Raw genomic sequence first — 19,625 nt, 5'->3', positions numbered from 1 at the left:
GCTTCAGACATTGTAGCTATATGCGGAATTGAACCCAGTTTTCGGCGTGATGAGCAAACGTTTTAATCTTTAATTTGTTTGACACATATAGCTACATAAATCTACACCTTCATGCACCTCCAGACCCGTGAAGATTCCGAGGTAGAATAGGTCTTCAGCAACCCATACTTACCGTAAAAGGCGACTATGCTTGTCATAAAAGGCGACTAACGGGATCGGGGGTCAGGCTCGCTGACTTGGTTGATACATGTCCTCGATCCCAATTGCGTGGATCGATGCTCATGATGTCAATCACTGGATTGTCTGGTCCAGACTCGATTATTTTACAGACCGCCGTCATATAGCTGGAATATTCCTGAGTGCGGCATTAAACAACACACAAACAAACAAACAAATCATACACCTCCATAACTTCATACAGCTATAGGTACATACACCTACAGCTACATGCACCTACAGCTACATACACCTACAGCTACATGCACCTACAGCTACATACACCTACAGCTACAAACACCTACAGCTACATACACCTATAGCTACATGCACCTACAGCTACATACACCTACAGTTACATACACCTACAGCTACATACACCTACAGTTACATACACCTACAGCTACATACACCTACAGCTACATACACCTACAGCTACAAACACCTACAGCTACAGACACCTATAGCTATATGCACCTACAGCTACATACACCTACAGCTACAGACACCTACAGCTACAGACACCTACAGTTACATACACCTAAAGCTACATGCACCTAAAGCTACATACACCTACAGCTACATACACCTACAGCTACAGACACCTACAGCTACATGCACCTAAAGCTACATGCACCTACAGTTACATACACCTACAGCTAAAACAGCGATAGCTAAATACACCTACAGCTACACAAACCTACAGCTACATACACCTATATGCAGCTACATCGCCTACATGTACATACACCAACAGCTACATGCACCTACAGCTACATACACCTACAGCTATAGACACCTACAACTACATACACCTACAGCTACATACACCTACAGCTACAGACACCTACAGCTACATACACCTACAGCTACATACACCTACATGTACATACATCAATAGCTACATGCACCTAGAGCTACATACACCTACAGCTACACACAACTATAGCTACATACACCTACATGTAAATACATCAATAGCTACATGCACCTACAGCTACATACACCTACAGCTACATACACATACAGCTACATACACCTACAGCTACATACACCTACAGCTACATACACCTACAGTTACATACACCTACATGTACATACACCTACATGTACATACACCTACAGCTACATACACCTACATGTACATACGCCTACATGTACATACACCTACAGCTACATACACCTACAGCTACATACACCTACAGCTACAGACACCTGCTGCTACATACACCTACAGCTACAGACACCTACAGCTACAGACACCTACAGCTACATACACCTACAGCTACAGACACCTACAGTTACATACACCTACAGCTACATACACCTACAGCTACATACACCTACATGTACATACACCTACAGCTACATGCACCTACAGCTACATACACCTACAGCTACAAACACCTACAGCTACATACACCTATAGCTACATGCACCTACAGCTACATACACCTACAGTTACATACACCTACAGCTACATACACCTACAGTTACATACACCTACAGCTACATACACCTACAGCTACATACACCTACAGCTACAAACACCTACAGCTACAGACACCTATAGCTACATGCACCTACAGCTACATACACCTACAGCTACAGACACCTACAGCTACAGACACCTACAGTTACATACACCTAAAGCTACATGCACCTAAAGCTACATACACCTACAGCTACAGACACCTACAGCTACATGCACCTAAAGCTACATGCACCTACAGTTACATACACCTACAGCTAAAACAGCGATAGCTAAATACACCTACAGCTACACAAACCTACAGCTACATACACCTACATGCAGCTACATCGCCTACATGTACATACACCAACAGCTACATGCACCTACACCTACATACACCTACAGCTATAGACACCTACAACTACATACACCTACAGCTACATACACCTACAGCTACAGACACCTACAGCTACATACACCTACAGCTACATACACCTACATGTACATACATCAATAGCTACATGCACCTAGAGCTACATACACCTACAGCTACACACAACTATAGCTACATACACCTACATGTAAATACATCAATAGCTACATGCACCTACAGCTACATACACCTACAGCTACATACACCTACAGCTACATACACCTACAGCTACATACACCTACAGCTACATACACCTACAGTTACATACACCTACATGTACATACACCTACATGTACATACACCTACATGTACATACACCTACAGCTACATACACCTAGATGTACATACACCTACATGTACATACACCTACAGCTACATACACCTACAGCTACATACACCTACAGCTACAGACACCTGCAGCTACATACACCTACAGCTACAGACACCTACAGCTACAGACACCTACAGCTACATACACCTACAGCTACAGACACCTACAGTTACATACACCTACAGCTACATACACCTACAGCTACATACACCTACATGTACATACACCTACAGCTACATACACCTACAGCTACATACACCTACAGCTACATACACCTACAGTTACATACACCTACAGCTACATACACCTACATGTACATACACCTACAGCTACATACACCTACATGTACATACACCTACATGTACATACACCTACAGCTACATACACCTACAGATACATACACCTACAGCTACAGACACCTACAGCTACATACACCTACAGCTACATACACCTACAGCTACATACACCTACAGCTACATACACCTACAGCTACAGACACCTACAGTTACATACACCTACATGTACATACACCTACAGCTACATACACCTACATGTACATACACCTACATGTACATACACCTACAGCTACATACACCTACAGCTACATACACCTACAGCTACATACACCTACAGCTACAGACACCTACAGTTACATACACCTACAGCTACAGACACCTACAGTTACATACACCTACAGCTACATACACCTACATGTACATACATCAATAGCTACATGCACCTAGAGCTACATACACCTACAGCTACACACAACTATAGCTACATACACCTACATGTAAATACATCAATAGCTACATGCACCTACAGCTACATACACCTACAGCTACATACACCTACAGCTACATACACCTACAGCTACATACACCTACAGTTACATACACCTACAGCTACATACACCTACAGCTACAGACACCTACAGCTACATACACCTACAGTTACATGCACCTACAGTTACATACACCTACAGCTACATACACCTACAGCTACATACACCTACAGTTACATACACCTACATGTACATACACCTACATGTACATACACCTACAGCTACATACACCTACAGTTACATACACCTACATGTACATACACCTACATGTACATACATCAATAGCTACATACACCTACATGTACATACACCTACAGCTACATACACCTACATGTACATACACCTACAGCTACATACACCTACATGTACATACATCAATAGCTACATACACCTTAGGTTACATACACCTACATGTACATACACCTACATGTACATACATCAATAGCTACATACACCTACATGTACATACACCTACAGCTACATACACCTACATGTACATACACCTACAGCTACATACACCTACAGTTACATACACCTACATGTACATACATCAATAGCTACATACACCTACATGTACATACACCTACAGCTACATACACCTACAGCTACATACACCTACAGCTACAGACACCTGCAGCTACATACACCTACAGCTACATACACCTACAGCTACATACACCTACAGCTACATACACCTACATGTACATACACCTACATGTACATACACCTACAGCTACATACACCTACATGTACATACACCTACATGTACATACACCTACAGCTACATACACCTACAGCTACAGACACCTACAGCTACATACACCTACAGCTACATACACCTACAGCTACATACACCTACAGCTACATACACCTACATGTACATACACCTACAGCTACATACACCTACATGTACATACACCTACATGTACATACACCTACAGCTACATACACCTACAGCTACATACACCTACAGCTACAGACACCTACAGCTACAGACACCTACAGCTACATACACCTACAGCTACATACACCTACAGCTACATACACCTACAGCTACATACACCTACATGTACATACACCTACATGTACATACACCTACATGTACATACACCTACATGTACATACATCAATAGCTACATACACCTACATGTACATACACCTACAGCTACATACACCTACATGTACATACACCTACAGCTACATACACCTACATGTACATACATCAACAGCTACATACACCTACAGTTACATACACCTACATGTACATACACCTACATGTACATACATCAATAGCTACATACACCTACATGTACATACACCTACAGCTACATACACCTACATGTACATACACCTACAGCTACATACACCTACAGTTACATACACCTACATGTACATACACCTACATGTACATACATCAATAGCTACATACACCTACATGTACATACACCTACAGCTACATACACCTACAGCTACATACACCTACAGCTACAGACACCTGCAGCTACATACACCTACAGCTACATACACCTACAGCTACATACACCTACAGCTACATACACCTTCATGTACATACACCTACATGTACATACACCTACAGCTACATACACCTACAGCTACATACACCTACATGTACATACACCTACATGTACATACACCTACAGCTACATACACCTACAGCTACAGACACCTACAGCTACAGACACCTACAGCTACATACACCTACAGCTACATACACCTACAGTTACATACACCTACATGTACATACACCTACATGTACATACACCTACAGCTACATACACCTACATGTACATACACCTACATGTACATACACCTACAGCTACATACACCTACATGTACATACACCTACAGCTACAGACACCTACAGCTACAGACACCTACAGCTACAGACACCTACAGCTACATACACCTACAGCTACATACACCTACATGTACATACACCTACATGTACATACACCTACATGTACATACATCAATAGCTACATACACCTACATGTACATACACCTACAGCTACATACACCTACAGCTACAGACACCTACAGCTACATACACCTACAGTTACATACACCTACATGTACATACACCTACATGTACATACATCAATAGCTACATACACCTACATGTACATACACCTACAGCTACATACACCTACATGTACATACACCTACAGCTACAGACACCTGCAGCTACATACACCTACAGCTACATACACCTACATGTACATACACCTACAGCTACAGACACCTACAGCTACATACACCTACAGCTACATACACCTACAGCTACATACACCTACAGCTACATACACCTACATGTACATACACCTACAGCTACATACACCTACAGCTACATACACCTACAGCTACAGACACCTGCAGCTACATACACCTACAGCTACAGACACCTACAGCTACAGACACCTACAGCTACATACACCTACATGTACATACACCTACATGTACATACACCTACATGTACATACACCTACAGCTACATACACCTACAGCTACATACACCTACAGCTACAGACACCTGCAGCTACATACACCTACAGCTACAGACACCTACAGCTACAGACACCTACAGCTACATACACCTACAGCTACATACACCTACATGTACATACACCTACAGCTACATACACCTACAGCTACATACACCTACAGCTACAGACACCTGCAGCTACATACACCTACAGCTACAGACACCTACAGCTACATACACCTACAGCTACATACACCTACATGTACATACACCTACAGCTACATACACCTACATGTACATACACCTACAGCTACATACACCTACAGCTACAGACACCTACATGTACATACACCTACATGTACATACACCTACATGTACATACACCTACAGCTACATACACCTACATGTACATACACCTACAGCTACATACACCTACATGTACATACACCTACATGTACATACACCTACAGCTACATACACCTACATGTACATACACCTACAGCTACATACACCTACAGCTACAGACACCTACAGCTACATACACCTACAGCTACATACACCTACAGCTACATACACCTACAGCTACATACACCTACAGCTACAGACACCTACAGTTACATACACCTACAGCTACAGACACCTACAGTTACATACACCTACAGCTACAGACACCTGCAGCTACATACACCTACAGCTACAGACACCTACAGTTACATACACCTACAGCTACATACACCTACAGCTACATACACCTACAGCTACATACACCTACATACACCTATAGCTACATACACCTATAGCTACATACACCTACAGCTACATACACCTATAGCTACATACACCTACAGCTACAGACACCTGCAGCTACATACACCTACACCTACATACACCTACAGCTACATACACCTACATACACCTACAGCTACATACACCTACATGTACATACACCTACATGTACATACATCAATAGCTACATGCACCTAGAGCTACATACACCTACAGCTACATACACCTACATGTACATACACCTACATGTACATACACCTACATGTACATACACCTACATGTACATACACCTACATGTACATACACCTACATGTACATACACCTACATGTACATACACCTACATGTACATACACCTACATGTACATACACCTACAGCTACATACACCTACATGTACATACACCTACATGTACATACACCTACATGTACATACACCTACAGCTACATACACCTACAGCTACATACACCTACATGTACATACACCTACATGTACATACACCTACATGTACATACATCAATAGCTACATACACCTACAGCTACATACACCTACAGCTACATACATCTACAGCTACATGCACCTACAGCTACATACGAAAATAGCTATAGTCTGTAGAAGCTACGTTTCTCATGCAACAACTTGCTACATTGTATAAGAGTACTCAACTATATGTAATCTTGAATGTTGATTCGTGTTTTTGGTCCACGTTTTTTTTTTTTATATGATTGACTTTCTTACCGCTGTGAAGTCACAGACCCTCAAACGGTGGTGTGTGTGTGTGTGGTGGGGGTGTAGGGGTGTTTGTGTGTGTGTTTATACATTCGTTCTGGGGCCATGGTATTGTTATGGTATGAATAAATAACACACTTATATTTATCACCATTTTCAGTTCGGTATATGAATTCTAATGTGCACACTTGTTTTATGCATATTCCTTTTTTAGTGACATTAAAACCAACTTACGACGCCTTCCATAAACACAGCGGACAACATTGTAATAAATAAACTGCATATAAAGTGCAAAAGTTTTTAATTTATAAAAATACATGGAATACAAGTGATATATGAATAAGAGAACATTTAGTTTTAGACACAGTAACATGATATGCTTTCATGGGTTCCCAGCCGCGTCTACCAAATACACGTGGGAAACAATGCACACAAACACATCTCAACATTTCATTCTGACGTGTTGAAAATGTAGGCTCGTATTTCAAAGGTACTGACAGAAAAGCTTATTGCCCTTTATATTTTCATTGTTCCCTCATTCGTTTCCATCAGTATATATAAGCTGATTTCTATGAAAATGGTTGTGTAAATATTTCAAAACAAGCCTCTCCAATAATTCTCTCGTATGGATAATAAGCTTTATGGTCTATAATGTTGAGGGAAGGGAAGAATCTCTCCATTGGCGCCATGTGATCACATTTCGCACAACCCTAATACCTACCCACACGGATCTGCAGCAAACTGCTCACGAAAGTACTGAATGAAAAAGGGTGGTTGTGGAGCGAGGGAGAGGGAAGGGGTGTGTGTGTGTGTGTGTGTGGGGGGGGGGGGGGGGGGGGGGGGGGGGGGGGTTATTTAAGTATGCCTATATATGTACAAACGTGTAAATATAATATGATGTTAAATGAATATCTCCTACTCCGCCACCGTGGTCTAGTGTTGGAGCCTCCGCCCAGAGAGGTCCGGGGTTCGATCGTTAAAAGATGGTTCTTGTTGTTACCCTGTCCGGCGCTCGGCATTTAGGGGTTACACGGACAGCATGGTCGGCTCGGAGTCAGTATACTGTGTCTGAGTGGGGTATTCATGTTCAACTGCGGCATGGGATCTCAGTGGGCTAGCACTATAAATCGGCATCAGTCCGGACTATTTCAAGCAGACACACACACACACGTACATGCACGTCGCTATATAAGTGCAATAATCTTGGACGCGACGTTAAACCCCATTTCACCTCACCTCTTAAGTTGGCGTGTTTGTGTTCCACAGTGAGCCCAATGTTACGCTTTGCATGTAATGCACATGAAACACGTACCTTTTAATGCACTGAGAGCATAATATTATTTTATCGGGATGAAATATACCCCACGTGGTCTAATGGCGATCTCTCATTGGACAAGAGTGGCTCTGCCTCTGACCATGTATCATATCTGACTTGCGTTATCTGTCAGTGTTGACACGTGGCTGTGCTTCAATAGTAAATGCAGCGTATTATGTTTAGTCCATACTACAGAAAAAAAAAACACAACACGATTTTATCATTGCAACCTGTATCTAATATTTTGAATCAGTATGCTAGATAACATAACATTTGGATAGATAAGCATTATGTAAATATAGCTAAACTTGAACGACTAAAGACAATTTATCCTAAGGGTTGGTGAAAAAGTATCTCTACCCTCGTGTTTCGACGTATATCTGTTTTACTAACATGAATGATTACAATTAATAAGATATTAATTCCTCCCAGACAAAAAGGTAATTCAGCATTCACTCAATCCACCGTGGAGCAAACTTATCAGAAAGCTTTTCCTGGTGTAGACACTTAGGTGAAAATGTCCATGTATCCAGACCGTCATCCCAGAAGTAAGGATGGCTAATCACGTGACTGCAAAGCTTGTGTCAAGGTTGTTTAATGCATTGCTGAGAAGATTCTCAACGATGATCCCGCGAACATACAATACTAAGGGGAATCGTACTGTATACCAAACTGTCGGAGAATCTCGTCCGATATGGCAGCGATTGTTCTGCTCTCTGCGTGGGTGATCACTGGGTTCTCGGTCAGCCCTGAAACATACAGGTTCGCACAACTCAAACATACAGTTACGCACAACTCAAACGTACAGTTACGCACAACTCAGACGTACAGTTACGCACAACTCAAACATACAGTTACGCACAACTCAAACATACAGGTGTGCTCATCTCAAACAGACAGGTACGCACAACATACAGTTACGCACAGTTCAAACAGACAGGCGTGTTCATTTTAAACATACGGTTACTCACAACTCAAACAAACAGGTACGCACAACATACAGTTACGCGTTACTCAAACAGACATGCGTGTTCATTTCAAACATACGGTTACTCACAACTCAAACAAACAGGTACGCACAGCTCAAACAAACAGGTACGCACAACATACAGTTACGCACAACTCAAACAGACTGGCGCGCTCATTTCAAACATACAGTTACTCACAACTCAAACAAAGAGGTACGCACAACATACAGTTACGCACAGTTCAAACAGACAGGCGTGCTCGTGTCAAACATACAAGTGCATGTCTCTAACACTCATCCTTCACATAGGATAACGGACTTGCTTAAAGTGAGGCAGGCCGTAGACGTGTACAACTGCAGTGAAGCATAGGAACATAGCATATTTTACAACGTTAAAATATATACCTACGTACCACCATGAAAATCGCAACATTAGACATATTTACAAATGACATTGAAGCCAATAGGATCACAAACCATAATCTTGTATACATGTATTTCATGGACTACATTCATTGATTCTATATTCAAACTCATACTTATTTGCACATTATGAACGCGCTAGGACAAAACGGCCTGAGGCTCTCTGTTATCACTAAAATGATATGATTAATAACCAGGCATTAAAGAGACCAGGGCCCACTTGCACAAAACGATCTCAGCGCTAAGACTATCCTTAGCCTGTGTTATAGGGGTTAATATCATCTCAGCGTTAAGTTCGCAGGTCAGTGTGCGCCCAGTTATGTTCATTGAAGTGTTATACAAAATTTATTTGAAACGTTTTTCCCCCTTTCCGCTTTAGAGAACAATGTCCCGGAGAAAAAAAATTGTATGCAGCCTTTAACTGCATGCCGTGCTTTTCGTAAGAGGAGACTACATTGGACCGGGTGGTCAGTCTCAGCGACTTGGTTGCATTTCATGAAGTCTGGTGTTGTGGACATTGCTGATTATATCAATCACTGGTTTGTATGGCCCAGAATATTGCTGGCTGCAGTGATATTGCGGGAATATTGCTGAGTGCCATGTTAAACAACTAAGAAACATGTTACATTAAAGTCATGTCTTTATATTACTGGAACAATATAAGGCAATCGCTCGCTTGCCCGTTTACAAATGGAATGGGGTTTTATACATGTGTAGCTAGGAGTGGTGCTCAATGTTGACCTTCATTTGACCCTTGACCAGGCTCCTAAAGTGTACGCCATCGTTCCAAGCGGTGATGATCGTAACTTACAATATCAATAACTACATTGTCTGGCTTAGATTCAATTATTTCCATGAATTCTCGATATAGTTGTACTATACTTGACTGCGGCGCAAAACAACAAACAACCTCACCATCTGCTAACTCACCTTTCTTCAGACAGTCTCTGACGGCATTCTGTTCGTATACAAATCCCGAGGAATACTCATAGTTGTAGTGATAGTCACTGTCAGGAAGAGGGAACTCATAGTCCCCGGTCGGAGTGCGAACCTTAGTTGGAATCCAGAATGGCGCCTCCACCTGAAGGTGTTTACATAGGCAAAAGACGTGGTAAATGTGCTGAAACAACGTGAATGAGTGCGTTTGGTTTAAGTCCGCTTTGAACAGTATTTCGGTTATATCAGCCTGATGTGCGCGGAAAACAAATAGTGGTGCTACGATGTTTTGTTTGTTTGTTATCTGTTTAACACCACACTCAGCAATAATCCAGTTATATGACGGCTGTCTGTAAATAACCGAGTCTGGACCAGATAATCCTAATGATTGCTATCATGAGCATCGACCCACACAACTGGGATACGATGACATGCATCAACTAATTCAGCGAGCCTGACCACCCGATACCGTTGGCCGCCTCTTTCTACACGCGTGGGTTGCTGAAGACCTATTCTAACCCGGAACTTCACGGGAACGATGTCTGTCTACTGACGTCCTAATTGGTCCACAGCAACCTACGCTGGTCGTAAGAGGCAACTTAATGATCATGGATCGTTCCTCATATCAAACAGGGGCCGTTTCCAGACTCGATTATTTACATATATTTGTTTTCATATACTCTTCAAAGTTCGCTCAGGATCACCACTTTAAAAAGTAATACGTCAAATTGTGTGAATCTTCTGAAATAGCCAAAGACAGGAAATTGAGTGAAGACATTTCCACGACTGTATGACTCTGTCCGTTCATCATGAAATTGAGGTCCTGTAGGAATTACCTAATCATTGTGTACCGGGATATTTAAATCTGTATTTTTTGGATATTTTTTGGTTATCATCAAAACGTGATCCTTAGCAAACTTTGAGTAGTATATAACTTGAATATTGCAGAAAGCGGCGTTTAACAAGCTGATTTCCGGCAATAGACAGCGGAACATGGCACTTGTACCCACGTGTATGCTCCCTCGTGTGCCCAGTATGTGCAGGCTGTTGTCGGCCCCTGTTATATGGGTGTGGTATGTCAGCACCGCCATCTTACCCCAGGGATAGCACAGAATGACGCTCCCGCCGGCATCCACTGCAAACAGCATCATCGGATGGTCAATAGACCATGCATCATACGAGAGACGTAGCTACACATAACATCCTCGGTTAACCAGTGCATTATATTACGATAAATACCCTGAATCCATTCCCTAACTTAGCTCAGCATTTCTGGGTGATTTATTTGGACGTCTTTATTCTATTTTAAAACAAAGTTATGGTGGCGAACGCGTACAGGGTATTTATAGTAATTGAAAGAAGGTGTAAACACTTTATAATGGAGGAGGATGTGTGCTAGCACCGGCATTAAACCTCACCCGCTCTCCCATAAAACATCGACGACGCTCTTGCATAACTACACCGCCTCTGTAGCCTAGTGGTACAGCGTCCGCCCGCAGAGCGGAAGGTCCGGGTTCGATCCCCGTCGCGTCATACCAAAAGACGTTATCCTTGTCGTTAACCGTCTGGCGCTCGGCATTAAGGGGCTAAAACAAGGACTGGTCGGCTCGGAGTCGGTATACTCTGTCTGAGTGGGGTATTCATGTTAAACAGCGGCATGGTATCTCAGTGGGCTAGCACTATAAAATCGACATTGGTCCAGACTAGTACAAGGAGACACACACACACACACACACCACACACACACACACACACACACGTGCATGCACTTCGTTACATAAGTGCAATCATCTTGGACGCGACGTTTAAACCCCATTTCCCCTCACCTCACTTCTCGCAAAACTACACTCTGGCCCATCTGTAACACTATTGAGTACAATGCCATTACGAAAGTACCGACTAACACCCCGTTCACATATACAGCATTCACTAACGTAAGCCATTTTACACATGTGTAACTATGCATACGTGCGTATATGTAAATTTACTATGCGTTCACATGAAAAGCATCTTAGGTGTGTAAATAAAGCATGTACATTAAGTAAGGCACACATATTCGTCAGTCCATTCACGACTTTCAACACAAAACAGGTTGTTTTGAAAGTTGAATGAGAAGAGAGTTACTTCACCGAAAAATGTGTTTGATTTAATTTGTACATAAAGTTTTGACTCCTTGAAACCAAAAGAAAACACCGTCCGCTCAACTCTGTATATACGCATAAAAGTTGGCAACTGTTGACAATTTGTTTGGTGTTGACAAAAGAACAGATATTAATTAGAACATATACACGCAGTGCAAATTTACATTTACATTTGCACGTGCTCCAGACATGCAAATTTGCTCCTGGTGTAAATATACACACATGAGTAAACGCGTTCACGTGACAAGCATACTCACGTATGTATTTCTACACACGTATGCACATATACACACATATGTATAGAGGCACATGTGAACGGGGTATAACTCTACCCAAGCACGCACAATAACAAGAAATGGAATTTTATACATAATACATAGTGAAGCTATCAAATTATCGGTATTCAAAATAAAGAATTTGAAAGTAAGATGTTCCTCGAACTAACCACCGTTGTCAGCCATGTCTACTTCGGCTACAATTTTAGTCGGCATTTCTTTGAAGGCGAGAAGTGCAGCCTGGATGGTGTAGCACCCGATGTCCTTGAGGCCTCCCCCTCCCAGCGCCCTCTTCTCGACTCTCTCACAACGGGGTCCTGACATACAGATGGATGTTTGAATCAGCTTCACGTCTCCAAGACTCCCAGAATCCAGTTCCTTCCTTATTTGGTCATACACGGGAAAGCAGCGCGACCACTCACCCTAGGGGTTGAATAAAAGCACTCCTTAGGGGCCGACCATTTGATTTTCGGTCTGGGATTTTATCGCAAAAAATATTTGAAAAAAACCCATTGTTCCCGGAAATTCTTGAAATATATTATTATGCTTCATATTGTTGGGAAAATATTAAATTGCCACAAAAATTATTGCAATTTGTTGTTTCACCCAAGAATATCAAAAGGTCGGTCCTTTATCGCTGATGATAATGCGTGTTTAATTACATTCGGTTTAAAGATGAGTTGAAAATAGCGAGATCCTCGTCCAATGTTTAACCATATGAATATATGTAAGGGTTCTGGAAGTTATTATCATAATTATTGCTATTGCAGTTATATTTATTATTATGTTGATGATGCCACCGTAGGGGTTTCTGGATAAAATAGTTCCCTATACTGGCCGTACGCAATCGACCATGTGTCCAAGGTCGGTGATGTGGACGCTACTGTGTCCTTGTACCCCGACGATTGGATCGTTGCTCATATCGCTGCAGCTAGACGGTTGTAATCCGACGGTTATTTACACACCGCCGTCTTATATATTCTCCAAAAGGCGTAAGGGGTATTCGAAAATAACAGCTGATTACAGAAATACAAAGATGTAACAAGTGATGGTAATGGGTGGATTAGAAATAGGAAGGACTAGGTGTAACATCACAATCAACAGAAAATGGTGGTGGTGTATTGTAAGTGTGAAAGCAACTAGGAAAGACGACATTGATGTCTTGTCAAACAGTGAACGCTTGAGTCTTTATCAAAAATGGACTAGGCCCCCACGATTGGTCAAACATTCGTTTATAGGCGCGGCATGGCCCGAATCAATCTCCCAATGACAATTTGAGGGAGTCTTGTCCACTCTTCTTGCAGCAATTATCCCAGTTCGGCTAACGTAGCAGGTGGTGACTTGGTTGATACATGTCATCGTATCCAAATTGTGTGGATCGATGCTCATGATATCAATCACTGGATATTATGTTCCAGACTCGATTATTTACAGACCACCGTCAAATAACTTGAATATTGGTGAGTGCGGCGTTAAACAACAAACAAACAAACAAACTTAGAAAGACCGCCAAAACGTGTTCCTGCTTTCAATCGCCCTGAATGTTTACCTCCATAAAGAAGAGTTTCTTCTCCTTGGCAACCTTCAGGATCTCCTCGCAACCAGCCAAGGTGAGGGTCATTGGCTTCTCACACAGCACGTGCTTGTCTGCCTTCAGGAACATCAGACACAGTCGATGATGGTCAGGGTTGATCGTAGCAATATACACTACATCTAGAATGACACAACCATGGATGTCTTCAGCCAACTTGACAGTGTTATATAGACATAGTATCAGGTCTGTGACAAAATATATATTTGGGACCACCTTAAAAAGCAAAAACGATCATATATGTATATATCTAAATCCATGTCTATACATCTATAGCTATGATATACTGAACCGCAAAAGAAACGTCACCCCAAGTGACATTGCATGAAGAGTTGTCATTTAAATATCTGGGTAATTTTTGTCAAAGTGTATAAAATTTAACATTACCTTCGTCCGGGAAAATGAAATTTGATGATAAAAAAAACAAAGCAGATGACAATAAAACCGATCGCCCAAACGCATCACGACAACGGCCATGGTAACCTGATGCACGTTCCGTAGTTCCGTGCAAATTGAAATGCACACGCGTTCTCCCATTTTTTGCCCTATAAAAATCCACCCAGATCGGATAACATTCATTCGTTATTGAATTGCTACCACATGCCAAGATTGACAAGAAATCAGCGACACCAGGCCCTTGGACGATCTCAAGCTGTGCAAACCGCCCGGCAAGTAGCCAATGCATTACAAGTCCACATAAGGACCATATACAGGCTCCAGTAACGGTACCAGACCACCAACACTACAGATGACCGACCACGTAGTGGAAAACCAAGGGTCACCACCCGACGTCAGGATTGTCAGATTGTGCGACAGCATCTTCAAGATCGCTTTGTTACTGCTGCGGAAACTGCTCGACAGACCATGGGGACACACCAGCGACACATTAGTGCTGACACCGTGCGTCAACGATTGACGAGCAGACACCTCCACTGTCGCAGGCCACACAGAGGGCCCATTCTTACACCACGTCTTCACTTGTCAACACAGCACCAACATTGGAGCCATCAGCAGTGGAGAAGAGTCCTCTTCTCAGACGAGAGCCGTTTCTGTATCTCAACAGCAGATGGCAAAGAGAAAGTCTGGCGACGCCGTGTGGAACGTTATCCGGATGCTTGTGTTGTTGAGAGAGACTCGTGGGGTGGTCCAAGCATCATGGTGTGGGGTGGAATTGGTCTTGCACAGAAGGTCGGCCCTGTGGTCTTCCAGAACATCGGTCCAGGGAGACGCAATGGTGTCACAGCAGCTCGGTACATTGATCAAGTCTTGAGACCACACGCCATACCTCATTTGGCGCGTCGCCGCAACCACAAGTTTCAGCATTATAACGCCCGTGCCCACACTGTGAGAGCAACAAGAGACTTCCTCCAGCAGAATGGCATCAGTCCCGATTTAAATCCCATTGAGCACCAAGGCCGAAAACTGCAGCTGAACTGTCAGGCGTTTCTGAGAGTGTGGGCTCAGGTGCCTATGGCCTTCACCAACCGCCTCATCCATTCCATGTATCGACGTTGCACGGCAGTCATCATTGCACATGGAGATACTGACTTGTGATGCCATTTTCTCAGAGACTAGTGTTGTTTCACTTTAAGAGCATTTGACATTTTAATTTCAACCTTGATGATCAGTTTTGCCAAGTTTCATCTTTTAAATATGTCTCAAAGTATGTTTAAAGTGTTTGGACAAATAAGGTTTCTCATTTATCTATCCATGGTGACGTTTCTGTTGCGGTTCAGAATATATTCAAAACTCAAAACACATTGTCACATTAAAATATGATTTCACATATACACAGGAATGTAAATGTGCTTATAGATAGATATACGTCCAAATATAGTCTTCATCCCCATCTTCATCTACATCCTCATCCACATCCACACCCACATCAGGTTCATATACACGTCTACATCAACGTCAGCATTCACGTATACATCAACATCAACATCAACACCCACATTCACCTCTTCATCTACATCCACGTCCACGTGCATCGTTTCATCCACACCCACACCCACATCAGGTTCATATACACGTTTACGGCAACGTCAGCAGTCACGTCTACATCAACAGCCACATCAACACCACATCCACCTCTTCATCAACATTCACGTCCATGTCTACATCTACATCTACCGATATCTATTCATCCAGTGTTAACCCTAACCGTACATCCACATCCGAATGTATCTATAAGTCATTTACGTGACCTCACCGATGTCGGGGTCGTCGGCCATATCCTCGTACGACTCGTAAACCTTCTCAATGTTGAATTTCTGGGCATACAGTTCTGCATTGTCATTGAATGTATCGGCGATAGCCATCAGCTGCCAACACAAGACCGTCACATAAGCGGACCAGGTCGGGATGGTGTGTAGTTAAGAAGAATTATTTTTTGGGAGAAGTGAATTAGAAATGGGACTATTGATCTGTTCACTTAAAGCTTTTGAAACATCGAGAAGAGATACTTGATACAATACTGAAATACTTGATGCAAAAGCCAATCTGAAAAAAGCATACGCCGCTGGGAAAATATTAACTCTCGTCTCCAACAAACACTGGGTCCAAAGGCTCCAGATAATATTTATTCACGTTATCATTCACATTGCGTATTGATAGCAATATTCAAAATAATATTACTTTCTTGATTTCAGTTTATTGGGTATTTGTACACCAACGAATAGACATTTTATTAAAATAATTAAGCTTTAATGCTGTTTCAGGTGACATCAAATTGTGTCACACAAGCTCACAACAGCCATATATGTGACTCATTTTAACAATATGCGAAATGTAACGCCTTGTTCATGCATTATTCTAAACAGTAGACTATAGTTTAAGTGATGCTGCATTCTAACAGTAAATAAAGATATGTCATGAAATATAGGTACACAAGGTAACCTCCCTATTGTTAGACGGCATACACGGTGATGAGATAAGTTGAGTGCACCAGTAATTGTTACCTGCTTACCTCGGTGTAAAGTGGAGCTTGGAGCTTGGAGCTTGGAGCATGGAGCATGGAAGCCCTACATATACTCCATGTGGGATTATTCTCTTAAAGTAATGTTGTTTTTGTAAAAGAGATGTCTTACGTAATGGGAAAAGTGTTTTGTAGATTTCAAAGAGACTGTCGTCTGCTCCACTGTCCAGCTATATGGGCGCGATGTTATACGTGTGCCGTGAAACACGAGGCAGGAACAGGAATGAAAGCCAGAACATGGTTCTGAAAGTGGATTCTTTTGTAGAAATATGAACCTACCTTGTGTTCCTCGCGTGGCAGTGTCACCATGGTTGCACAAAAGTCTTCGCATATTCTCCCCGCACCGCAGAATCCCCATCTTGTAGCCATTGTTTCTGTGTGTACAAGTACATGCATGAAATATGCAATTAATGATGTGGTTTATACGGTGGCCCATAAGGGACATGGAGTCTGTTTTTCAATATTTTGATATTTCATAACCTTTTTGAAAATTAACACAATTTGTCATGCAAATATGTGATAAATCATATATAAAAACAACCGAAAACATGGAAAATGTACTTTCAAGTAGCTATTGAATCGCTGAAATGTGAAGCGAAAATGTCAAAAACTAAAATGAATATGTCAAAAACAAAAACAAAAATGTCAAAAACAAAAGCGGAAAACCAAGACAACATACATACCATTCCCCAACTAGCATTTTCATCCTACTGTATCAAATCATTCCAACCGCTGTTTTCATTATTCATAGGTAGTGGAACCCGCACTGTTGATTAACAGTGTATTTTAATATTCAAGTCACTCGCTGGGCAAAGTTATGTTAATAGAAAAGAAGCGCTCTATGTGACGCGAATTTACAGTTAAATTAAGAATTTACGGAAATTAGTACCCGTGCATCACTGACTGTCATGGGAAATAGTTCCTGTGTATCACTGACTATCATTAGATATAGTTCCTGTGTATCACTGACTATCATTAGAAATAGTTCCTGTGTATCACTGACTATCATGGGAAATAGTTCCTGTGTATCACTGACTATCATGGGAAATAGTTCCTGTGTATCACTGACTATCATGGGAATTAGTTCCCTTGCATCACTAACTATCATGGGAAATAGTTCCTGTGTATCACTGACTATCATGGGAAATAGTTCCTGTGTATCACTGACTATCATGGGAAATAGTTCCTGTGTATCACTGACTATCATGGGAAATAGTTCCTGTGTAGCACTGACTATCATGGGAAATAGTTCCTGTGTATCACTGACAATCATGGGAAATAGTTCCTGTGTATCACTGACAATCATGGGAAATAGTTCCTGTGTATCACTGACTATCATGGGAAATAGTTCCTGTGTATCACTGACTATCATGGGAAATAGTTCCTGTGTATCACTGACTATCATGGGAAATAGTTCCTGTGTAGCACTGACTATCATGGGAAATAGTTCCTGTGTATCACTGACAATCATGGGAAATAGTTCCTGTGTATCACTGACAATCAAGGGAAATAGTTCCTGTGTATCACTGACAATCAAGGGAAATAGTTCCTTACATCACTGACTATCATGGGAAATAGTTCCTGTGTATCACTGACTATCAAGGGAAATGGTTCCTGTGCATCACTGACTATCATGGGAAATAGTATACCACTCAAAAGAAGTTAAAGAACATCTATTATTTTATA

General features: G+C 41.9%; 1 protein-coding gene across 1 annotated transcript; it reads right to left on the bottom strand.

The window, feature by feature from the left end:
- Positions 1–9,274: 9,274 nt before the first annotated feature.
- On the bottom strand, positions 9,275–18,335 carry LOC139466890 (trans-1,2-dihydrobenzene-1,2-diol dehydrogenase-like). The gene is made up of 7 exons (XM_071248617.1): positions 18,219–18,335; positions 17,175–17,286; positions 14,921–15,084; positions 13,542–13,794; positions 11,966–12,090; positions 10,950–11,100; positions 9,275–9,378 (listed from the first exon to the last, which is right to left on the bottom strand). The coding sequence occupies exons 1-7, from the start codon at positions 18,333–18,335 to the stop codon at positions 9,275–9,277; spliced, it is 1,026 nt and encodes a 341-aa protein (XP_071104718.1).
- Between the last annotated feature and the right edge of the window lie 1,290 nt (positions 18,336–19,625).

This window comes from Haliotis cracherodii, unplaced genomic scaffold, assembly GCF_022045235.1.
Source record: "Haliotis cracherodii isolate W230 unplaced genomic scaffold, xgHalCrac1.p SCAF_19, whole genome shotgun sequence".
NCBI lineage: Eukaryota > Metazoa > Mollusca > Gastropoda > Lepetellida > Haliotidae > Haliotis > Haliotis cracherodii.
Note: the sequence above shows the minus strand (reverse complement) of the source record. Positions and strands in the feature narration are given on the sequence as shown.

Coding starts and splice junctions, on each gene's coding strand:
- LOC139466890 (XM_071248617.1), bottom strand. CDS start 18,335: ATGCATGTACTTGTACACACAGAAACAATGGCTACAAGATGGGGATTC. Junction 13,795..14,920: donor AGAAACTCTTCTTTATGGAG/GTAAACATTCAG, acceptor TTCAACCCCTAG/GGTGAGTGGTCGCGCTGCTT. Junction 9,379..10,949: donor CAGAGACTGTCTGAAGAAAG/GTGAGTTAGCAG, acceptor TGTATGTTTCAG/GGCTGACCGAGAACCCAGTG.